This window comes from Aythya ferina (assembly GCF_964211825.1).
Source record: "Aythya ferina genome assembly, chromosome: 7".
Classification (NCBI taxonomy): Eukaryota; Metazoa; Chordata; class Aves; order Anseriformes; family Anatidae; genus Aythya; species Aythya ferina.
The window spans coordinates 28,545,565-28,570,218 of NC_140302.1; the positions used below are offsets into that span (position 1 = coordinate 28,545,565).

General features: G+C 45.3%; 1 protein-coding gene across 18 annotated transcripts in view; it reads left to right on the top strand.

The window, feature by feature from the left end:
- Window positions 1-24,654, top strand: part of TCF7L2 (transcription factor 7 like 2) — a 177,585-nt gene that overhangs the window by 55,470 nt on the left and 97,461 nt on the right. For 16 of the 18 annotated variants that reach the window (XM_084526514.1, XM_084526524.1, XM_084526525.1 and 13 more), the window contains one exon: window positions 7,936-8,037. The exons of the other annotated variants lie outside the window; for them this stretch is intronic. In XM_084526514.1, the coding sequence (XP_084382640.1) occupies window positions 7,936-8,037 (102 nt within the window). The remainder of the gene's footprint in view (window positions 1-7,935; window positions 8,038-24,654) is intronic. 18 annotated transcript variants of the gene reach the window in all.

Below are 24,654 nucleotides of genomic sequence, written 5' to 3' on the forward strand. Positions count from 1 at the left end.
TTTAATGGGGAGGAAAGGAATTATATTTTATAGACCATAAAATGCATTCTTGGACTTCATGCAAACACTGGTTACCAATTGTTCTCTCACTCTCTGGGAGATTGCCAGGAGGAGAAATTAAATGTGGGTCTGTACATCAAATTGTTCAGCGAGTCTTAGAGCTGGGTTAGCTTTGCTGGTTCTAAACAAGCTGTATCTACAGAAAGACTTTGTTGAGATTTCATGATTGTCCCATTCTTTCTCTAATGGAAACTCTATGCTTGAGTGGAACAGAACAGGTTGCAGAGAAAATCTGGGAAAAATAGTTTGAAGATGATGTACATTTTTTTTTCCTTATTTTTTTTTTTTTCTTCTGGCTTAAAAGTAGGTAGGTAAAAAAATTTGTTCTTGTTCCTTGGGTGAAATTATGCTTTTATTTGTGCCTGTGTTTTGGAACAGTATTTTGTAGACATCTGTAAAATCCTCAAGCAGCCTGCTGATTTGTGCAGTGGGGCTGTGGAGGCTTTCAAATTAAATGTGAAAGTAATGGTGCTTTCCCAAGCTCCACCCGTGATCAAGAAACACTGCCTGCAGTTGTTCTGCTGAGATACCATGTGAACTGCAGAAAGTAGTGCTGTGCTGCTGTGTCACATGAATTCTCTTCCTCTTGTAAGTCTAAAAAAAAAAAAAAAAAAGTTTAATTCCTGCAGTAGCTGATTAGCCTTAGCTTCTTCATGCCCAGTGTCAAAATCCTAGAACTCCACTGGCATCCACCAACCTTGCAAAACAATTTCACTTGGGTATTTCAGTAAAACCAATGGCAAGAATACCTTTCATCCATTTCCTCACGAACAAATAATTATCTGATTGTCCTTGAACTTTCATAGGTGTTAATTTTTAAATATGCTTCTGAGGACCTGCTGGGTATTGTCTTTAGCGCTCTCCTGGAGCAGTCTCCTCTGTGCCCTTAGCGTTATGCAGACAAAGGCAGCACCAGTAGCCGTGACGTGCTGCAGCAGTCCTGGGATGTAGCTGTGGTGTTGCAGCTCATCCAGGATGCTGGCGAAGAGCTCTGTGAGGGCACGGGGCCTGATGACTAGGTCAGGAGAAAGCTTTGGTGTTTTTGGGGTGTTCCTCTGTCTCCCCTCAGTCTGACGGCTCACCCAAGAGGGAACATTGTTCATTTAGGGGCCCATGGGGCTCCAGCTACTCTTTTGTGCCCTATCTCACCCCACAGCAGGCGTGAGCTTTGCCCACAGCCTCAGACTGCTCCATGGCTTCAGTGAGGCACTGTCAGCTCGCAGGGTTTCTGCTCTCCAGCATCTTTCCTTTGAGATGATCTGAGACTGTTTAATCGCTAACACGTTTCTGTGATTTTCAGGCTGTGGTGGACTCCGCGTTCTCCTTTTGTATGCCCTAAGCAGCACTTCAGCAATGTGACAAAGGCACGGGCAAAATATTAAAATGGGCAACTCAAGGCCCCCTTTTCAGGGACTCCTTGTGCATGACTGGAAGGGAAAGAGACAAGGTCACTAGAGCTCTCAATAACTGGGAAATTCAAGGCAATAGAAGTGCCTTGTTCAGGAATATATCACAAGATGGTCTGGCTGATAGCGCTGGTGAATAAGCATTTTAAATTGGGAAGAGGGCTAAATGCTGTATGTGCATCTGTCTGTGCAGGTATATACCACTTACCAGTTCCTTTTTTTGTGTGTGTGTTTGTATTAATTTTACCCTATTTATTTTATCCCTATGTATTTTTATTTAATCATTTCTTTTTGCAGTGTTACAATAATTTAAAGGGTGATTTTTTTTTTAAGTGGAGATGTGTGATAAATACTTCCATGTTATACAATAACGTGCTTTCATTTCTTGAGGTAGGGGAACCTTTTGTGGGAAAGGATCAGTCTCATTGATATAAGCCTTGTTGCTCTCATTTTTAGCAGCTCCCCTGTGCTTCATCGTGGTATATTACATATTCTGTAGAGGAGCTGAACATTGTGGGTGGTGTCTATTATTTTTCATATGAAAAATTCCAGACATTGCAGATCTGCAAGAAATAGGACACCCTTGTAAAGTTTCTGTAGCAATCTCCTTCGGTTAGTCATTTGCTGGTAGTTTATGTTGTTCTCACACTGTACACACCTACAAGCAAGGTGATAACTGAGGGCAAAAATGATGGATGGAGGCGGATAGATGGATCCATCTAACTAATAGATAGAGAACAAGCTGAGGGTTCTGGTTTTGGATCCCATTTAAGCCCTTCTGACTGCAGTGGGGACACAAGTAGGTTGCAGTCCTTGCATTGTAGGCACCAAGACAGTATCCTCTTAGAACTACTTTTCTTTTCTGCAAAGAGAAATTATAGTCTTGTTAAGCTCTGTTTTTGTTACTATCGCTTTACCCCTAATCCCTTCATAATTTTAGTGTCCTGAGTTACTACTGAATTATCTTTAGTTAAAATGTGCCTAGGTGGCTGCCCAGATGAGTTGCTAGCTAAATATTGGGGAAACCTCTGAAAGCTTCAAAGCTGGCATCCAGGTGGGTGCTTCCAAGTGCTCCTGCAGGACTGGCCGAGGGAGGAAAATTAGGGTCAGGAATCTGTCAGTTCGTGTGGTGTGTTGAGAGGCAGGAAGAGCTCAGACTGAAGGTGCTCCGATATGTCTGGGAGAGGTGTCGGAGGCCTGTGGCACCATGCGGCCTCTGACTGCAGCAGCCCTGTTCCTGCTTGCTTCAGTTCCTGGGAGCTAATAAGCACCAGCTGCAGGAAACCCGAGCTGGAAAGTGTTGTGCAGCTTTCCTTGTTTAAAAACATGGACTATTTTTTTTTTTTTTTTTAATCGTGTTTATGTATTTATATGCTCTGGGACATCACTCATAGGGCATTCCAATGGTGAAAACAATAATGTGACAAGGGAGCAGCTCCAGGTCGGACACCGGTGCAGGAAACACCTGCAAGCCCTGTGCCATCCCTCTCGTCGGGGCTGCGCTGCTGCGAGCCCTGGAACTGGGGGACGCTGGCAATGAGTAAGAGTTTCCAGTCAACTCCTCCAGTCCTGCAAGTGGATTTTAGCTGCTTTGAACGAGCTCTGCCCTGAAATCTTGGGAAATATGTTTCTTTCACAGCTTCTTTGAATGTTTTTTTTTTGGGGGGGGGGGGGGGGGGATGGATGGACACCTGTGCGGAGCTGCTCCTGGTGGGTCCCTGCTTTGTAGGACGTGCTGGTTGCAGATGGGAGGTGAGGACGTGCTGCTCCTAGAAGTGAAGGATTGTTTTTTTTTTTCCCCCCCCTTCTACCAAAAAAAAAAAAAAAAATCTGTGCAGTTCAAATCATTTGCTTTTTCCCTTGTGCTGACAATTTAACAGCCTTTTTAAAAGCTTTGGTTTCTCTCAAGTATGCTTGCCCCATACGTATTTTAATTTTTGTGCAGAGGCCCGGAGCTTAACAATTATTTTGCTTAAGCTCTCAGAGACTTGCCATAAAACTTTTTTTTTTCTTTTTTAAACACACATGCTAATGATCCTCATCAGATCATATTGTTAAACAGGGAATAAACTACTCAAGCCAAGATGACATTATTTTAAAAAATGTTAAAAGCGGGCCAGCAGAGTCCGTTTCAACAGTTTCGCTCCGAAATAATTTGCACAGATTTGTTTAGGGTTAACTTGTTGAAAAGCCCAGTGTTTGCGCAGGCAAGGCGCGATTTCCACGTTGAGAGATGCCGGAGAGGAGCGAGCGCGTGTCCGGCGCTCGCAGGAGCGGACGGTGGGAACTTCCCCCGCCTGCCCTTCCCCTCCGGTGCAGGAATGCAAACCCAGCCTCGGAGGCTGGGAAAGTCGGCCTCGAATTTTTGTGGACTCCTTGCAAATCAGAGGAACCGTCTGGCTCAAATCTGCATTTAGGGCCGAGAGAATAGGATTTCCTGCTATTTAGTCACTTGAGGAAGGAAAGGATTTACCTCTCTGCTGTAATAGCGCTTGACTTTTATTTTTTTCCCTCTTTTTTTTTTTTAATAAGAAAATCGGAGTGTAGCGCAGCCGTAGTAAACCTGCAAAAGCAATCACGCCTCCTGCCCCCATCCCATCCCTTCCCTCGCCCTCCCCGCGCACCGCGCCGCACGCAGGCACCGCGATGGGGCTCTCCCCCTCGCCCCCAGCCCCGGCACCGAGGGGCCGGGGTGCGGGCTGGCGTCTCCCTCCGTCGTGAAAGAGAGAGTTGTGGAGGGCGGCCGCTCGCCGCAGCACCGTCGGGCCGCGCTCTGCCCGCCATCTGGATTCGGTTAGCTCGCTCGGCAGTAGGGCTGAGTCTCATTTCCTCCAACCAGTAATGTTATATAGGCAGTGATCCTGTTCTGCCCTAACATAATTGAAAATTATGTGTATTGTAGACTCGCAGCGCTGAAATGTAGACTCGTAAAAATCTGTGGCTCAGGTAGCCTGTGGAGATTGAATTTGGCACACAATGAAGCTTTTATGTAAAGTAAGAATTATAAGCCACCACATCAATATTGTGTTACAGGCATGACAATTCTTGGATGAGGAGCCCTCAAGTCGGGCTCGTCACCTTAAACAATGCTAATATTTTGTCCTTTATCAACGGGGCTGGCACTGGAGAGCCCGCAAGTGGCCAGCAGCGTCCCATTGCTGAAGCTGTCGGTCCAACAGCTTGAGGCAGACCCCAGCCCTCCACGTCCACCTGGTGGAGAGGACATCTGTCCCTCGGTGGGGCCGGGGTGCTGGAGCCCAGCCACTTGGGGGAGATGTGGAAGCTGTTTACTGACCCTCACACCTTCCTTGCTTTCTGTGGGAGCTGTTGATTTATTTATTTATTTATTTATTTATTTATTTATTTATTTATTTATTCCCCCTTCCATATTGGCAATGGAAGCTGTCATGTGTGCAAAACGGAGCCCAGCTCACGCAGGATGCCACGGGCTTTCACAGCCTGTTAGGTCCCAGAGGAGAAGCGGCTTTGGCTGTGTTTGAGCATTTGAACTGGAAAGTTTTTGGACCTGCTTTGGCAGGGGTGGGTAATGGAAGGACTTAAACTGAGAGCCCAAACTGTAAGGGTCTACAGCACAGAGAAGCAAAGTAACACTGAGCTCTATCCTGAAGTTTCTTGCGCTGGCTCTCATGAGATGGAGGCAGAGCAGGAACAATCACGCTGTCTTGCACTGTTTCTTCTTCTGGGAACTTAGTGCTAAAAAAAAAAAGCATAGCTGACAGTCTTGAAGGCTTTACAATCCTTGCAGTAATTACTGGCTGGACAGGGTCTGATGTGAGCTTGCTCACGCTGCCCTGTCAGTGCCTCTCACTGTGCCCCTGGGGACAGCCTCAGAGAAGCCCACGCGTTTCTTGGCCTGTCTTTTAGGGCAGCCGCTGACCTGAGCTCCCTCACGGATCACCAGGTTTGTAGGAATATTCCAGAGTTGCTCGTGAGCCTCAAGTGGTCATGGAAAAATAAGTGCGGTTGTTTTGTTTTGGTGGACGATGGCTTCCCAGCCACTTCCAGCAAGCTGGCTGCTTCAGCTGTGGTAGAAGCAACTCCTCACTCTCCAAAACAGTCATGTACCATGAGGCAGACATTCTGTGAGGATGTTTTCCTTGGAAGAAGAGAAAAATGCAGTCTCTAGAATGACACACTTGCTTTACTAGCATTTAATAACTTCACTCCCCAGCTGAAGTATCAGGGGAAGTCTCTAGTCACTGTGAGCCACCAGGACTGTCGTTAGGGAGCTTTTGTGCCTTTCTGCAAATCCATATGCCCCTTTATGCGGTGGTGTTACGGTCACTGCATGTGAAAGACAACTGATGGACTTCCAAAAATGTATCAGTTGACTTGCTCAATAGTGCCATCCACAAATCTGAAATGTATTGGATTTCCCCTGAAGTTAAGAAGCTCTCAGTCAGCCTAGGCTTTGGGTTCATTTTCTGTGCACTTGGGTTGCATTTTTAAGCATTTCTTTGAAACCACAAAGGGTTAGAAAGTTACTTTAGCATAATCTCAACTTTTAAATTTATGTTGTGGTCACCTATATTGAAGAGCTGGGATTTGATGCAAGCAATCAAATATCTGGAGGCTTACAATCAAGTTGTATGAGTTAGCAATGCCACTTACGGTAGGCTAGTTCTGGTTTGTTTGGGTTTTATTTCTTGTTTTTAAGAAGTGCTTGAAACATTCTGGTCCACATTGCAGAAATCCCAAATGTGAAGATGAATAAAAACAAGACTTATTGGAACTTGAGGAACTCAAAAGGGGCACAAATCCAGAGTATGGGTTTGTTTATTTGCATTCCAGTAGCTCAGAAATCTCAGGCCCTCCAAGCGATGGGAAAGGGGAATGCATCCTCCTGCTTTTGGTCACCTCGGTGCCTATGGTCTTGCAGCAAACTGGCCTTGCATGCTCGCAAATGTTTTGCATACGTGAGCAAATGTGATAGTGATGTGCTGAAAGCATGGAACCAGATCTCCTTCCTTCCTTCGCTGAGATTTAGATACAGCTTCCGCTGCTAGCCTGGAGTGGCAGGGGCTGATCGTGCGTCGTTCTCCATCAAGATTACTTAAGGAAACAAAGTGATGGGTAAACATAACTCTTTCTCTAGATATTTTCTAGGAATAGATCTGTTAGGTCAATCAGAGTCCAGTACTATCCTCAGTGGTCAGATCTATGTATACAGCTGCTTTTCTTAGGTCTGGGAGGGGGCTGAAGGTATGTGGTAGTAAGCATTTCTTCCAGTGCAATCCGGGGCTTTTAGAGATCATATATTAACCATTGGCACAGTGTTGCGCCACACGGAGAGTAAAGCTGGGGCAGAAATTGTATCTGTGCTGCATGGAAGAGTGGTTTGGGGCTCACTCATTTCTCTGCAGGACTGGTTTTGGTGAGAACAGAGGGCCGTGCTGCTGCAGCAAAGTGGGCACCAGTTCTGGGGGAAGTGTGTTATCACTGGGTGATGTAGTTGAGTGTGGTGGGAGGATAGACATGTTCCAGAGCCAAAGATTTAGTTGGTATTTGATGCTGGTTAAGTCCATGGGAACGTTCAGCTGCTTCTTGAAGGGTAGTTACGGTGGTTTTTGTTGTTTCTTTGGTTTGCTTTCTGAATCAACACCTCTTTATGCTGGAGACTGGCAGTATATTGAAACTATCTGCCAATGGCAGTGACACAAATATGGTCTGGCTGCCTGAGTGCCTGTCCAGGGCAGCTGAGAGCAAATGCACTAGGCCGTATTCTGTCTTGGGCATCATCAACTGGAGAGCTTATTACGTTTGGCTGTGTAATTGAATAAGTTACACTGTGCAAGTCCCTTAAGGATTGTCCTTCAGAAGGTTTCTCTCCTGCTGACGATGAGCAAGAAGAAAATAACCCATGGTGACTCCCAGAACTGGTGGAAAAGAGAGAAACTAAGTCTAAGAACCAACAGTGATGTGGCCTCACATTGCTTTTTGGGCAGACCTCTGATTTTAGGGTTCACACAGTGGTGTGAAGTTGGAGGAGTTAAGGTGGTGCATGCATTGAAAGAAGGCTGAGAGACAATCCATTAAATACAGAGATCGTATTCTTAACCTGTGATAGGTGTTTTCCCTCTCCTATAATTGATAATCTACCTTCCCCTCCCTTGGCCCATCCTCTCCATGGTTTTGGTATTTTGCTTTTGTGCAGCTTTTTTGCCCTTCTAGATTTTTTTATGATTAATAAAATTAATGTAATATTGTCTTTGCAATCTGCTGTGCTTTCTTATTCCTGAACTTTAATGTAGTGGCATGAAATTGTTAGACAGATTTTGTCTCCACAAACATGTGAAGTCGTCTTAATTTTTGTTTCTGTTCCGTGCATACGTTTTAATTTGTATCTTTTTGCCCATGTTACCTAAGATTTGTTTTTGGTTTATTTATTTTTTTTGCCTTTCTTTTCTGAACTCATTTTTCTTTTCCCATTTTTGTTTCCTCCATCCAGTATCTGCAGATGAAATGGCCACTGCTTGATGTTCAGGCAGGGAGCCTTCAGAGTAGACAAGCCCTCAAGGATGCTAGGTCTCCATCTCCAGCACACATTGTTGTAAGTAAACGCAGAAGATGTTCTTCCTTTGTTTAAAAAAAAAAAAAAAAAAAAAAAAAAAGGATTTGACATTAATCGCATTGATTGTCATCAGTTTTCTTTTATGTGAACTGAAAGATTCAAAACAAACAAACCCTAACAAGCCTGTGGTAAAAGGAGGGAATATATATTCTATTCTTTGGTTGTTTGTGAAATTATCATTCATTATGCTTAGCTCTGTGCTTCTTAGGAGAGCACAAAGTTGAAAATGCTCTAAAATAACATACTGCAGAATTATTTAGTGGAAGTGAAGTCCGATCAGGTTGGTTATACATGTGACTATGTTGAACTGAAATGAATGGAGAGAGACTTTCGGAAAGCATACTAAAAAAAAAAAAAAAAAAAGAAAAAAAAAAGGAACAAAAAACCAAGCCTGTTCTATACTCTTTGCTTTATATAAAAAAAAAAAAAAAATCTATTCCTATTGCAAAATCTTGAGGGAAGGTTTGTGAGAACTGGTCAGCATTCTACCTGGGTGAAAGGAAGGGTCAGCGGAGTTAAGTTCCACAAGAGCACATCTTTCTTTGCATTGTGATGACTTATCTAGTATAAAAAGTGTTATCAGATGTTTACTACTTGCCTGCAAAATACCAAGTAATTTATAAGTAGTTTTTTAGTAGCATTGATAATAATAACGTTCTTTTATTAACCTCTCAGTTATTTTGTTGTTGTTTCTATTGCAAAAACAATGTTGAATTTGAAATCTTTAGTACAAATTTGCATGAGAGGCTGGGGGGGGTGATTTAATTTTCTAAAATAGCTTCCATACAGGCTTTTAAAAAAATGTTTGTTTATATGGCACTATGCAAGAATGGCAGTATTTATTTGCCCATCCTCACCTATGGCCAGTTTTGGCACAATCTATCGTTACGGGGCCTGTTAGCTCTGAGTGTTCATCTGAAGAAATGGTATGGAGCAGGTTAGAATATTTCTTCAATAATACTCTATCATCAAATTTTGGATTTTTTAAAACCCTTTTTTTATGATTAATGGATGACAAGGTGAATCCCAAGAAACACTGCTTGTTCTTTATCTTTTGTTATAAAGTCTAACGTGGACGTAGTTGACAGATCATACAAGACACACATTTGTTCTGTTAGAAATTTAAAATCAGAGTAAACGTTTGTGAGGAGTTTGTTATTCTGTTGTTGTCTCCACGTTGAGAAGTGCCAGGCCTTTGCTATGAGTGCCTTAGTTTTTTTTTTATTTAAAAAAGAAAAAGAAGAGAAAAAGAAAAAAGTCTCCTATCTTCTAGGTTTTCATAGCTTCTAAAATAGATCTCAGTATGGCAGAGTGATGAGCATAGGTCTGGTACTTGCTTAGGCAAAGCACTGATTGCTTCAAATTTTCAGAGTGACTTTGTTTTGCCTCCCTGGGCACTTGGGCTGTCGCTGAAGGAAGAAATGGGAGAATAGATGTTCGGCTGCTTATTTAGAGCAGTGCAGCCATCAAAACCTGCCGTTACCTTCTTCCTAGTAAGAAAGGAACTAAAACAACTTCCTGATTTTAGTTCTTTTCTGAATGCCCTGACTAAGCAGTAGGGCTGGAAGCGGGAGCGCTCCCTGGGCTCCGGGGCTGGGAGCTCAGCCCGGGCCTGCCTGGGGGGCACAGCTTTGCGGGAGGGTTTTCTCAGCTGGCTGCAGCCTAGGACAGCAGGCAGATGTGGTGGGGAGCAGAGCTGGGCATCACCAGCACCTACCACTGCCCCTCAGGCTTTGCTTTGAAAGCCCAAGGGGCTCGTGGTGCCGGGGCTGGCTGGGTCCCTGCTCGCAGCATCACCACTGCCGGCTCCCAGGCCCTCCACAGGGTGTGGGTGAAACGGAGATGAGTTGACAGCACAGGCACACATGCACAAAAAAGGGCGCTGCCCGTTCAAAAATCAGGATCCTTTTGGAAAATAAAGAGAAACCTGTTTCCAGGAAGGCTGAGGTTGATCTGCTGTGTATTTTGACCATTTATGGGGTTCTTATGGGTCTCTTTAAAAGCTGTTTCACTCTGCTATTCAATAAAAAGCATATTTACCATAGCAACCACTTAGGCTGTGAGGAACATATACTACCTCCGAGATGGAGGCCACCTTCCAAAAGAGCCACAGCTGGCATTTGTAATGTGATCTTTTGTGCTACTTACAATGTTGAAGGGGAGAGGAGGCGAGGGAGCGAGGTGGGGGAGCGATGGGTTTCGAGGTGTGGGGGGGCAGTTTCTGCAAGGTTTAATGTTTATTTCTAACAGCAAACTGTTTTGCCTTGTTCTGTTTAAATAAATAAAGGCAGTTTTTTCCACCCTTTTTCCTGGCATCCACCCCAGGCCACGTCCATTCTGTGAAGTTTAAAAAAAAAATAATTTTTTTTTTCTTTTTTCTTTTGGTAAATAAAGTTAGAGTAGGTAATGGCATCCGGGGGAGGTGGCAGTGGGGGAGAGCAGATGAAGTGGCTGCGGATGCCAGTTGGCTGGGGATGTGTCAGGTTTCTGTGGTGTCCCGGCTCATCGCTGCTGTGCGTGCCTGCAGCACCTGGGACCTGGCTGCTCTTGCAGCAGGCTCTGGACCCGGTTCTGCATGGCTGAAAATGCCCGTAATCTTTTTAGGGAACAATAAGGGGTATTTCATGGGCATGCTTTTGTGTTTCTTCATGGCTGTAACGCGTAACCTATAAGGATAGAAACGGGCTCTCCACCCACGCTGCTGTGTCTTGTCTACCTGCCAAGTGTATCCATGCCAGTTTTTCTTCCTGAAATCAGTTGTGCTGCCCCAAAGATCTACAGCAAAATGCTAACTCTTGCAAATCATTTCTTATCTTTCCCATATCTCTGATATCAGGATTTGAGCCTAATCTTTATAGGTGGATTACAAAGAGAGGGCAGGAAATTGTGTGTGTTTTTTTCTTCTTTTCTCTCTCTCTCTCTCTCTCTCTTTTTTTTTTTTTTTTTTCCCATTCCCTTTTCCTTTCTTTTTTCTCCGTTAACATTCTTGCTTCTCAGTGTTTGGCTCTGATTAACACGAGCTCTGTGTCAGGGCTGCAGCTTTTACGCCCAGCGTCAATGAAACTCCCTTTGGCTTCAGTGCGAGTTTTTAGTTTAATGACTCAGGACTGCAGAACATGGCTGTCTACAATGTCTTAAGTAAAGTCTATACTACTCGGAAGTCCTGCTCCTTTCAGATTTGGTTAAGAACATTAAGTTAAGACTACGAAAATGGAAGCAAAAGACCAGCATGAATAATTTGGCTGGATTGCCCCCAGTGCTGAGGGCTGGGTTAATACTGCTTTTCATGGTGCTTGAGAGAGTCTCCAAGGTCTGTAATGAGAAACAGAATATTAAACTGAAATTATGTTCAGCATGTCTTGAGGAAGGTACAGCATGAGGCTCCATTTAAGACCAATGTGTTTATTTGCATTTAGGTGCTTCACTTGTCTTATAAGACTCTTGCATCTTGCTTTGGCGCAGTCATGCTGCTTATCTGTGTCCAAAGGTGAAAGAAAGCTGGGGGAAAAATTGTTTTAATAGTATGCTATTAAGCTTGCTAGGTCAAAATTTAGAATTCAGCCTGTGGATAGTACTATTATGAGGCTGGGATTTTGAAAGGTTCTTACGGCTAATTCCACTCCCCCCTTTTTTTTCCTGACCTCTGATTTTGTTAAAAAATAAGTTTTTGGGTGTAAAGCAGACCCCAGCTGGGTGGTTTATGGGTGCCTCTAAACGAGTAGGGTGCTAGCTGCCTTGAAATCCCATATTCAAAGTGTACCTAATCTGCTCTATTTTCTTGAGCTACTGTGGTGATAAGGATGAGGTGTGGGTGCCCTAAGAACAGGATTCTTGCCTGAAAACTTTCCAGTGAAGTGTGGACAGGTGGTTGACAAACGTGTGGTATATCCCTATGAGCATCTCCAAGATCTGCTCACTACAGAAAGCAAGTTGCTTTAAAACCCTTTTTTATCTGTATGTTTTTCTTAAGACCGTCGGAATGCAGGGCTGTTCTTCCCTGTTCTCTGCAAAGTAAATATTCTGACTAAGCTGTACCCTGGTTTGGGCAGGAGGATGGGTGAAGGCCGTTCCCTGGGTCCTGCCTCCTGCTGTCTCAGCTGCACAAAGACTTGCTTTTAGCTTTCTTTGTACCAGGCAAAAACAGTCTGAACCCAAAATGGTGGTGGTTTGGTACAGTATATTTCTTACAAATCAGTTAAAGGTTTTAAAAAAAATCCTGCATTTTCTTCTGCAGGGAGGCCTTTTGAAGTAAATGTAAATGTTACCTTGGGGGAGGACTTCTAGTACTATTTGGCCTGGGTTTTCTAATATGTAATGAACACAGCCATAAAGTAGACTGAATCCCCAAGAACAAAGAATCACTGTGCAGTAGTGTATCTAATTTTTTTTTTTTTTTTTTTTTTTTTTTTTTTTTTTTTTGCTTAAGGAGGTGAAAATGTGTTTTCAAAACATAATATGACAAGCAAAACTTAAGGCAAAACCATCTCAAAAATGTACCCTCTGTTCTCAACCTCTTCGACACATGTGGAGAGCGTGTCTGTGGCCGCTGGGCAGTTTAGTTTGGGGGGATCAGGAGTTGTTTCCCAGAGCGTTTAGAGTCAAAGATGTGCAGTCTGCTCTCCCTTCTCCCTAATTTCTTTCTTTCACATTTCACACTTAGGCACTCTGAAAAAAGACAAATACCTGAAAGTATATCATAAGGTGATAGATTTCAAATTTTGCCTTGTATCCCATCAAATACTCCAGGACAAAAACAGGGCGCATCCAAGCACAAGTGCAGTCCTATATGCATACAGCCAAGAAGTGCAATCTTGCAACTTCCACTCTCATTGCCCCGAGAGGGCTTTTAAAGCTCTTGCTTTGTTTGTCTTTAATATTTTGTTGTAGAGAGGCTGTTCTTCCTCTACAGTGCCCTCTTGAGCTATTCTTGGATTTCGGGCCGTGTGTGCCCATGATGGGACATCCACCTTTGTGGAGATGTGCAGAGCAATCCCCTGAGCATGCAGCCGATGTTGAGAGTTGCAGGAGCGTGGTGGTGGGGTGAAGGGTGGGTGGGAAGGATTTGCATGTGTTTCATGTCAATGCCCAGGGTCAAGAGGGTGTCTGAGCTGTACTGGCACCCTGACAGCCTCTGATGGCAGGTAGGTCACGCTTTGGTGCTTGGACCCAATACACAGGTCCTGGAGACTCACGCTGCAGAAATACCCAGGCAGACTTAATTGGAAAGCTCCTTTAGTGACTCTCCGCTTTTTAAATGCTCTATACTTTATTTAGCTAATTGCTCTGGCAGTTGCAAAGTAAACAAGATGTTTCATTAATGCATGCCCAAAAGTGTGCAAACATCTTGTTCTGGATTTTCAGAGCTGCATGGAATTCAGCCACAGAACAAATTAAACTTGCTGAGAATTTTGTGGGTAAATCTTTCACCACTAATTCCTTTTGATTTTTTCATTGAGAAGGATTGTATTTTAAAAATCTGTGCTCAAACCTGACTGTGTAGGGCTAAGTATAGAATTATCTACCGTCAGCCCAATAAAACTATTTTGGATGGATTCCTATAAAGCACGCATTATATTCAGTACTCACTAAATACAAGTGGGAAACCTGAATTTAGGCAGAGCATAGAAGAAATGTGGGCTCCTAAAAAGTCAGCCATTTAGTAATTTGGTAAGTTTGCAGAGTAGTTCAGGCTTTTGGGGACTGCTTCATGGTATTGCTGTTACTCTGTGGCATGATGTCCACCCTCTACAGTGTTTGGAGGCAACCCCTCTGCTTGAAGGCTGAGACTCTAGAAATGTGCAGATTTGTAACTCTTACTGTGAAGTGCGCAGGGATTTAGCGCTTCTGCAAACATCAGTCAGTGCTAAAGCACCTTCAGAAGACACCTTGGGGCTGGATTGGCAGCTGGGACAAATTGTCACGCTTAGTTGCAGTCAAGAGATCTGCGAGCAGCTCCAGGAACTCTGAAGTGTTTGGATGTTGGGATATTTCAGCTGTGAATAAATGCTGTAAAACATATAGTACTGCCAACCCCAATTGTTCTAGGATCATGAGTCAGGCCTCAAAGGATCATGAGGATTGGTGGGGGTTTTTTGGTGTGGGTTTTTTTTGTTTGTTTTCTGTTTCTTAAATAATACATTTTGTATTCTCTTTATTTGTTCTCTGGTTCCTGAGCCTGCAGGGTATACTCCGCTCACATTCTCAAACTTTTCTCTGCAGCAGTTCAGGGGCTTGCTGTGTGCTGTAAGTGGAGGCTGAGGTTCTTCCCTAAACACTTGACTTCAAGGCTACTGCGCTTTAAGGAAAAATAGCAAGTAGTGCTGGACTGGCTATGAAATCCTAGGAGCTGGCAACCCTAAGCGGTGCTCTTGGAGAAGGCAGCTGGGTCGGTGTGTTGGTGTGTGCTGCAGAGCATTTGTTTCTTGTGAATTATGTGGCCGGGTTTGGAGAACCTGGTGCGGGGCATTCATAGGGCTCTGGCTGCCCAGTGGAGATTCGCGAACGCTTGCTCATCAGAAAGCGTTAAGTAAAATATAATGATACAGTCTTCAGCTTGGCTAGAAATGCATCTATTGCAGGCTCCCCTCTTGTATCTTCCGTTTATAAAATAAGCACTGTGTCCTGAGTGTGATGCAACTGAGTATCTAAATCCCATCTCTCGCTGACTAGTTAGGGGTACAGCAGAGCTGCAGAGAGTGGCGTTTCAAGGTAGACACCTATGTTGGAAAGAGGCTTCAGGAGACTGTTTTAGCACAGAGGAACCCAGGCTGTGATTTGAAAAGGATTCAGTCACAAGGCAGCGTGCATTGTGCTGGAGCACACATGTTAGATTAGCCTGTGGGGACTTGCGTGGGCCCCAGATTAGGCACCCAGTCTCCTGCGGTGTGGCTGCCATGCTGGGAGGAGCCAAGGGAGCACACTGGGCCAAGCATGAGGGCTGCAGCAGCCTGGCTGTGTTGGTCACATCAACGAGGACATGTGCTGAGGCCTGCAGGCCTGGTGTGGCCACTGGCTGCAGGTCCATCTACCCGTGTGGCCCATCCGTAGCTAGATATGTGTGGGAGCTGAGGGAACAGGGACTAACTCACATAGCTGTGTCGGGATCCAGAGGCCCTGCTGTCAGCAGAGCAAGTAGCAGGAGGCGTAGCAGGCACGATGAGGCTACCACACCATTTTTTCCCGAATTGCTACATTCCTGGTGTAGCCTTGGGCTGGTGGAAAAGCCCAAATAGCTGGTGGAAGTAGCTGTCTCCAAATAGCTATTCCTCATTATCTCTCCATGCGGCCGCTCTCATTCAGCAGTAAGAGGCCCTTTGTGCTGTTTAACTTAATCCGCTTTGGAAACGGATTAAGCTAAATCACACAAAGGAACTCTTAGTGCTGAATGAGAGTGTCCACACGGAGAGATAATTCGAAATAGTTATTCTCTGTTTTTTTTCTAATTCACGCTCGAGCCCTCGCACAAAAACTTCCCCATGCAGACGAGCCCACTTGAACTGAAACCTCCTATTTTCTGTCTAAACAAGATCTGTGTGCTGTGTCCAGGTGCTGTAGTAAAGAAAACAGCACGTACTTACCATTAGAAAGAGAGGAAGGAAGCTGGCATGGCTGGGCTCAGGACTATTTGTTTGCCGAGTTGCTCAAGCCTGGGATTGTTGCTCCTCTCAGCAGTACGGGCGGTTTGGGATTGGATTATTCATCAAACACTTCACTTTGCAGACTGTACGCACCTGTGCTCTCTCCTGCAGAAGGACCCGGAGCTGCTTAGTGAGCTGCTGTGTAACGAGAAGGAGGCATGCTTCCTCGGTCCTGTGCAGACCTACAGGGAGGAGGCAGACCCACCTTGGAAAGCCTTTGAAGAATTAGAGATGTTGCAAAAAGCTAGGAATGATGCCTTCATAAAACAACTAATCCCCTAATCTCTTCTCCAAACAGTGTTCAGTACCTAGTTTCATGAAGCTACGCTGAAAATGTTGTACAACAGACTTTGCTTTTGTTTCTGTGGCTGGCTGGAACCAGGGCTGGTTCCAGGGGAGCTCGCATTGAAGCTGCACTTGTACTTGACAGATCGGTGAGCAAAATCAGCTATCAGATCATGAGCAGAATCTCCTGAGCCAGGGAAGCACTGCTCATGGCTCCATTTTACCAGTGCAGCTAGAAAGATGTGAAATAACTTTCCCAAGGTCATTTTGAGCCACTGACTTCCATATCCACATTTTCAGAGGAGCGCAAAAAGAAAACAAAAAAAAAAAAAACACCACCAAATGTGACCTGACAGAGAAAAAAAATAAAAAAGAGGTAGTTTTTCAGATCTAAACCTAAAGTTTTAACATATGTTGGACCTTAGAAGAACGTTACTTACAGTGCTGTTTATGCTCTAGGAAGACCCTGCATGTCCGTGAATGCTTGTGGCAGATGTGCCTTATTTTTTCTCTCTCAGAATTGGGAAGTTTTGGGGAGCTGAACCAGCAAATGGTAGCTCTGCAGTCAGGCTCCCCTCTCAAGGAGAAAGAGAATGAGTGATGGGCTGGTGCCAAACCTGGGCACATGTATGGTTTGGACAGATGTATGTGTGCACATCAGATGTAGAGGGCTTCCTGCTTTGCCTCCCTGATGCTCTGATGGATCTAAGAAGTAACCAAATCCTAGCACAGCACTTTTATTTTATTTTATTTTATTTTATTTTATTTTATTTTATTTTATTTTATTTTATTTTATTTTATTTTATTTTATTTTATTTTATTTTATTTATCTATTGATTTATTTTCCCCTTTGCGACCCTAACTCTCTACCTTGCTCTTAATGCAAATTAAGGACTCGTCTGTGTCCGCAGGCCTTGCTGCACTGGCTTGCAGGAAGATGTTGGTCTGTACTAGTTTCCTAGGAGAGTGGAGCAGCTCTCTAACATGCATTTTTCCTGTTGGCAAGACTCAAAGACTTCTCGACTACTATTACTGTGGAAACTAGCTTCCCCTTCCCCTTCCTTTTTACTTTTTAGGCCTTGGTTCAAGAAATCATTACACATGAGCTGATGCCTGTCCATGCTCAGGACAGCATTTAAGCATGTGCTCAAAGTATTTTCTTGTATAGTGATGCTTTTTGAATCGGGACAGTGGAATTGAACATCTGTATGAAAAAAAGAAATAAATAAAAACAAACCCTTCCTGAGAGATGGTCGTGGATTTGGCCTCTCCCCCATCTAGCAAATACTGAGAAAGGACAGAGAGGAAGGGACAGAATAACGTGTCCTGAGCTCTTCTCCCTTGGAGCTTGTCCTTGTGATATATTTCTTCCTGGAGCTAAGGCTATATGTTGTGAGTATAAAGGAGGGTTTTGGCCTCCTGTTACTCACTGGGAAATGCATGAAATCTGTTGTCTTCTCCCCCGACCAATAGTGTCTGGGAGAAGAAAGACAAAACAACAGAAGTCTGTCCCGTTGTACATCTGCAGAGCTCAGCGATATCAGTATTGTCTGTTATGGGGCCACAACTTCCTTGTAATATGGAAATGGTGTCGGAGGGAGGAGAGCAGAGTGAAGGGACCTGAAAGCCTCAAAACTTTCTTAGTTTGCATATACAGCCCTGAATGCTTTTCCTGCCAAGCAGCTGTGTGGAAGCACAGGGGAACCATTAGAAAACCCAAAGTGGTTGAAGTGCACCAGAGCTTTCCCTGGTGGTAGAACTTTCACTGCTTGTTGGCCATGTCTACATCTCCATGGTTAATTAATATGAAGCAAGCAGGAGTCTTGAATTGCTAAAGCTGTAACCTGCTCCTTGTTGACTCCCCGTCCTGGTGCTTTTCAGGCATGCTGAGCTCTTTGGAGGGAAGTTGTTCGCTGGACATGAAATAACCTGTCCTGGTCATCAGGACAGGTTACTTTGGGATAAGCTCTGGTGTGGATCCGAGGCATGCCAGTTGCTCCACAGTTGCTGCCTGAGGGGTGAACGTGAGGCAGCAGATCCCACTTGGACTGAAGGCGAAGTTTCCCACATCTGTTCCAGTGCTGAGTGTGTGCCTGGGCAGTTCCTGTGGCAGGGCTGCTGGAAGCCTAGGGTGAAGCTCGCCCTGCAGTAACTTGTTCTGCTCGTCATGCCCGGAGCACGTCCAGGGAGTGTCCACTCGCAGCGAGATGGACTGTTAAGCCATGTTTCTGTGTAGGTGACTGTTTGGACACCTCAGATCGCAGCGCTTGGGCATCTGTGGGATGAGTAAATGGTGAGATGTCAGGGAGCAGCCCCAGCCCCAACACAAGAGGAGAATGGCCACAGAGAATGGCACCCTGTTGGCTTTCTGGACAACTTGGCTGCTTCTTTCCTGGGTGCTGAGCTGGGCTCATGCCTTTTCATTTAAATACCCTCCTGCTCCTGTTTGCTGGCAGCTGGGGTCAGGCACCTCAGTCTGGGGCTGGTAGTTGGGGACCTTCCTCTTCCCAAGCACCTCCCAAGCCTGTTAATGGTGCCGCCTCTGACTGCAAAATGAGAAGGTCAAAGTGCTAGGTGCAAATTTAAAATCATTTTATTATCACTTTCCTGCTACCTGTGTTTCAGAAGATTTAGTAAACAAGCTACTTGCAGAAGGCAAGTGGTTCCCCAGAGACCTCGGGTCCTGGGCAGACGGGGACTATGCAGCATGAGACAAGGCAGCGGTGTGATTGCTGGACTTGTGTGGTGTGATGGGCATCATCATCCTCGTGCACCTTTCCCAGAACGCTAATGTGTTCTCCGTGTGGGACTGAAACACAGCTGGGAGTGATGTACAGGTCCCTGGGCTCCAAGTTCACAGTCCTAACTGCTGGGCCATCCTGTCTTTGGCATGCGTGTTTAATGCTGTAGTTGTCTTTCCTTGTCGTGCTGGAGGGAACTAAGGGCAAAAAATACAGTTGTTCACCTCCAGTACAGGTGAGTGCTGCACTTTTTCCCTTGGACACCTGTGAGACACCGAAAGGAGCAACACGGAGTCCCTGACATCAAAGAGTTAATAGCAGTGAGTGTGGTACAATAGCTCATTAGGACTTAAACGTGGGCTGCAAACTCAGAAATCTTGATAATTTTGGTCTATAAGGACACTGAACTTTCAACCCTAGTTCAGCAATAATAAATGCCTATTAAGTAAGGCTTCCTTTTATGAAGGGAGGGTGGATGGGTGCATTTCAATGGGCTTTAAAAGTATTGCTTCTTATTTCAGCGTCTGCTGGCCGAATGCATCCAGGCATGGGAAGGCATTTCAAGATCCGCACAAAAAAGACTTTGAAGTATAACCTTTGTGAGTTTCTTAGTTAAACCTGACTGCAGTTGGAAGCAGCACTTTTATTTATTTATTTGATAGTCCTTTTCTTTTAAACTTGCTTAAAAAAAAAAAAAAAAACACAACGCAGAACAAACAAAAATAAACCTCTGAGCAATTTAACAAGAATGCATTTCTGAAACTTTGACCCAAAGTGAAAGGCGGTGGCGTGTGTTTGGCTTTTGAGTGGATGTTTTCATAAACAAATATATCAGTGCTGATTTTTGGAAGCAGGGACAGACTAAACTGCTCTCCTGGATGTGGTTTAGGTGGTCGCTGAGGCTCGCAGCCCTGCCACCCCCTGGCAGGGCCTCGGGCACGCAGCGGTCCGTAGCCCATGCTGGCTGCTGGCACGGGGGCTGTGTGTGCCCACAGGAACCAGCCACAGCCAGGAGCTAAAAACTTCTTCACGGCCCCTTCGTACACCTGGGGAGGGATGCAACATCCTGCGGATATTCTGGGAGTGGAAGCAAATCACGAGTGGCTGCAAGTCACAACTTTCTAAGTTGCAATCTAGCCTTGACTTTGCGGGTCTTGATCCTGCTTCTGCTGAGGTCCTAAGTGAGGCTTGAAGTAGCATGGGGTGTGTGTGTGTGTGTGTGTGTGTTTTACCTCGCCTCTCGGAGAGCAAGAGAGAGACCTCCGTGAAGAGAGTGACAGGGTTTGATATAAACCAGCAGGACTGCATTGCTGCCATTATTCGACAGTAAACCCTTTCACAATGCCATATGCTGTGCATTCCAGCGCAGCAGCGTAGGGTGTGATATAGTTAAAGCACACTCGGCAAACAGGAAACGCTGGTGACCGCTGTGTGTGCTTTTCATGGAGATAAAGTATTGAGAGCGTAACGAAAAAAAAAAAAAAGTGCTGGGAATGGGGGGAGAGCGGCGGGGGTGAAGGAGAGGGATGTATTTTGGGCCTGACGCTCCCGTCATTATGAAAACGCAGACAGGAAACGCAGCCAGGGAGCAACAGCGAAAATGCTGCTTTGCTCCAAGATGTTTGTTTTACTCCATTACATGTATTTTCTATTTTGCTGCTGGGTACCGGGAGTGGCTGTGTGGTTTTTTCTTTTCTTTTTTTTTTTTTTTTTTGAAGTTCCTGCCACTCCGGGTTGGTATCCAACTCCCTTCCCCTCTACCCTACCCCAGTTAATAATCATAAGCTATTTTAAGGGACGAGAGTAAAGAAATGGAAGCCATAGTGCATTTCCTTACCCCAACAAAGTACCAACACCGGTATTTAACATACGTGTCGGGTTTTTCTTTCCTGGCACTCTCTCAGAAAGAGGCATTGCAAAGTCTCCTCGGAGTTAGGAAGTGGCTATTGCAGGGCAGAAGGGAAGGCAGGGGGATGGGACCAGCAGGTCCTCGGATGGGGAGAGCTCTGAATCATAAACAGACCATAGCTTTAATAAAATAAATGAAGTGGAGCCTTTTCAGCCAAGGGCAGACTGTATTGGTGCGAGCCGGGCTTTTAACGTTCGTAGTGAAAATTGACAGGCTGAGAACTGGGACATAAACAAAAATGTCAGTCCCTGGGAGTCTTGTTCACTGGACAATGTCTCAATTGTTTCCGTGATTTTTCGCAGGCAGCAGGGGATATTGGGAGATTAACTGTTTACTAGCCAGGCAGGCTCTGGAGGTGCTTGCAGAAAGAAGAAGTGGCAGAAAATAGCATTTTTGTTTGGAAACGATTAAGCATGTCAGTGGGTGATAAGGAAAGGTCACGCTGTTCTCCACATACTTGTCTGCTGTTCAAGTTGAGCTTTATGCTGCTTAAATTTTGGTTAGTTTTCACTTTGTTTCTGGAAAGCTTTTTTTTTTTTTCTTTTGCTCTTTTATCAGGAAAAGTTAGATTATGAGGTGGACAGGTAGATGTTAAAGTGGGGAAAATGTGTAGGTGGAGGTTGCATTTTAATTTTTATTAGCATTTCTTCATGGAACAGAGGCAAACTTGAATATTTTAAAGTTATCTATTATTTGGAACATGCTGAAATCCGAGACAGGGAATGCCCTTTATTTTATTTAACAGCTTAACAATTCTGCTTAAATCTCAAAATAAGAGACCATCTTCAAAGAAGAGAGAGGCGAGAAGAGGAGCTGAGTTGTCTTAAACTACTTTTGCCTCACTTATTACAAAAACAAACACTGAAACCTGTTGCATACCAGCCCTGTGTGGGCACGGTTCAGAGAGCTGCGCCTGGTAATTCCTTACTCATCGCAGCTTGAATGTATGGTTTGTTGTGGGCTGAGGCACGGAGGGGGAGGCGACAAACTGAAGTTGCTTCTTCAGGGCGCAAAAGCTGTTGAGGTTTATTTGCAGGAAGATAAACCTGTTCTAATAAACGTGGGTCTCGCCTCAGCCGAGTGAAGTTGAAACATTTTGCAGGCTGGAAGCCAACTTGCTCGGTGCGCAGCAGCCTGGTATTAAAGCTCTGGGACGTGCTGAGGTTGCTTTAACTTAATTTATGGAATAATAATGCATCCCATTTTTGTTTCCCCGCATCCTCCAGCTGCTTTGTGTTCGGATGCATGTTTGCAGCCCCGCACTTTCTCTTGCTTTCAGTCCTCTGGTTCCCCTGCCCCCATCCCCTTCCTCCGCAGCCATTCCTGCTGCAGTCCAACAGGAGACGGAGCAGCGGAGGGAGGTCTGCTCCGTGTCTTCCTGCCAGGCAGGAAATTGCCTCCTCCGTCAGTACTGGAAACTTGTAACACAGCAAAACTTGTGCTCAAGGACGGGCTTCTCCCAAAATTTCTAGGTGACAGACGCGCTCTCAAGTGTAATAAGGAAGGGAAAAGTAGGCTGTTGCTCCCCAGATCCTTCCCCGAGCATTGTGCACTGATGGGAGAGAGGGAAGAGGGTAAAAATAACTGCAGTGTCCACGGGCTCTTTGAAAAAGGCTGGCTGTGCAGATCATAGCCAGGAGGGTGAGTTGCTGCCCTTTTCAGGCTGGCCAAGGCTGGAGACACTGGGCGCTGAAACGCACACCAGGTCCTGCGTGGAAAATCTGGCTCTGGGTGTGTTTTGAATTGATAACTGCTTTCAGAGATTTAGAAAACAAAAGTCGTTGACATGTTGTAGCACTTGGGTCCCCGGGTAAGTATCCTAAGTAGGGCTGGATTTAATAATTTCTAATTAATTATTCGTGCAGCCAAATGAATTTTGCTTCCTGTTAGTTAATGATCACTGAAGAGATCGTGATTTTTCTTGAAATGCTGTTTGTTACTCATGCACGAGTTTCAGCGTTGAGTCTTGGAGATCATCCACGAGCAGTTCTTCAGAGCCAGTCAGCACTGGAGCTCTTCTGTGCAGCCACGGGGAACATGCGATGTGTTTCCGTTCCCTGCATGGAGCAGCAAATGATGCTCTTAATTAATAAAGGTTTATTTTCCACGAAGATTCTCCAGTAGTTGCAAAAAATTCACCATCTTGGCAAGTGAGCTTACCACCAACTTTGCTTGTATGGCCACAGAAAGCAGTTAGATTTGTCGGTTAATGAATTTCTCAGGTTGCCATTGTTTTGTCCATTATGTAAACAGAGAAGGAAAATATTAGCGTAAGTATTTCGAAGTATTTTCTTAGCTCTGTTTTGCAATTTCTACCCCTATCTACTCATGCATAACCATCAACTTCAATTTGAAACTCATTACTGATAATAATAGTGCTCAACAGATTCGCTGCTTCCCTGCTCTTTCTTGTCTCCTTGAGAGGTTAACTGCTGGTCCACGTGAAACAGTTTGTAGAGACACCACAGAACACGTTCCTGAGATGGCCTCTAGATAGCCGTATAGCCCATCTAAGTATCCATTTAGTTGCTGTCAGTAATTTTCAGGGCCAATTTTTCCTAGATGTCCTAATTAGCAAACAGATAATTTTCTAGTTTATATGAACCTGTAGGTGGGGAGAGATGGGGACACTGGAAATGCTCTTTGTAAATGCATGTAGCATATGTAACCCTTCAGCACTCTGCAGCTCAGCTGTCCAAGAAGAACCAGTATCTTTTATGTCCTCTTATAACGTTGGGTGCCACAAAACGGGTTTTTATGAAGCCTAAGCAGCTGGGCATCCACTTCGCTTTGTCTCCCACCCTCCCTCTAGGATGTGCCCAGAGGAGCCCATGGAGCTTGGCTTTTGTGCTCTCATGTCCCTTTGGCGGGACCTAAATCCAACCTGTGGAAGCTGGGAAACTAGCAAGGCAAGGAGCAGGCTCAGTCCCGTTTGCCAGCTCTTTGTAAGAGCTGAATGTTGCTTGTCCGCCTTCTGGAGTGAGGACAGGCAGGGCGGTGTGAGGGTTTGGATGCTTCACGTTGCCGTGCTTGTCCTGGGTTTATTGACCCAGGCTGGGGAGGTAGGGCCATGTGGTGCTGTTACAGGTGGGAGAGAAGAGCTCAGAGAAATGTTCCTGTTTTTCTGGTTGAGTATTTGGAGGCGTGATGGAAAATTGCCACAGATTTCAGATACAGTCACCAAAGCCAGGCACTCTCCCTCCTCTTGCTGGGCAGTCACTGGAGAGCTGTACCTGTCTGTGAGGGATGAGTGGGCTCCCGTAAGGCTCTGCGGTGCCCTTTCAGTGGGTAAATGCTGTGCGAGAAATCATTCCTGTTTCTGTGAGGAGGGGACTTCAAGCCATCCTTATGCCGTTTTCCTGGTGACACCTTGGGGTAAACGCATGTGTTGAATTTGACTGGAGTCTTCCCCATGGGCCACTTCTCACCAGCATCTGCTGCACACGTACGTGGAGGTGACGGTGGATGTTCCAGATAATGGTACTTAGCACTTGTGTAGCACTTCATGTTTCCAAAGTGCCGTACAAAACCAAGGCTCCGTATCAGTCCCTGGGGGGAAGAGGGAGCTCGGCATCGTTACCGTCATTTATGGGCAGGAAAGCTGAGATGCAGAGAGGTTAAGTGGCTCGCCCAAGCCCACACAGTGAGTCAGTGTCAGCTCCCACATTAGACGTGGAGTTTTCCTGGCGCTTGCTGTCATTGTGCAATCAGCCTGGGATTGCGGCCCTGTGAGGTAGGTGCTCCTCGCTGAGTGCTGGAAACGTCACACACAGCCTTGTGAGATGTGCCGTGGAGACCCTGTCTGGAGATGACACCGATTGCCTCGGTTCGTTTTAACATATGCTTGCAGGATGTTGTACAAAACAGGCCAGGAAGCAAGAAAAAGTAACCTTCAGTGAAGGTGAAAAAATCCAGGCTGCGAGGTGCTGCTCGTCTAACGGTGGCATCTCATTGCGCTTGGCCTGCTGCGAGCAGCAGCGCAACCCAGCCCCAGGAACCCTGATCTGTGAGGTGTGGCAAGGCA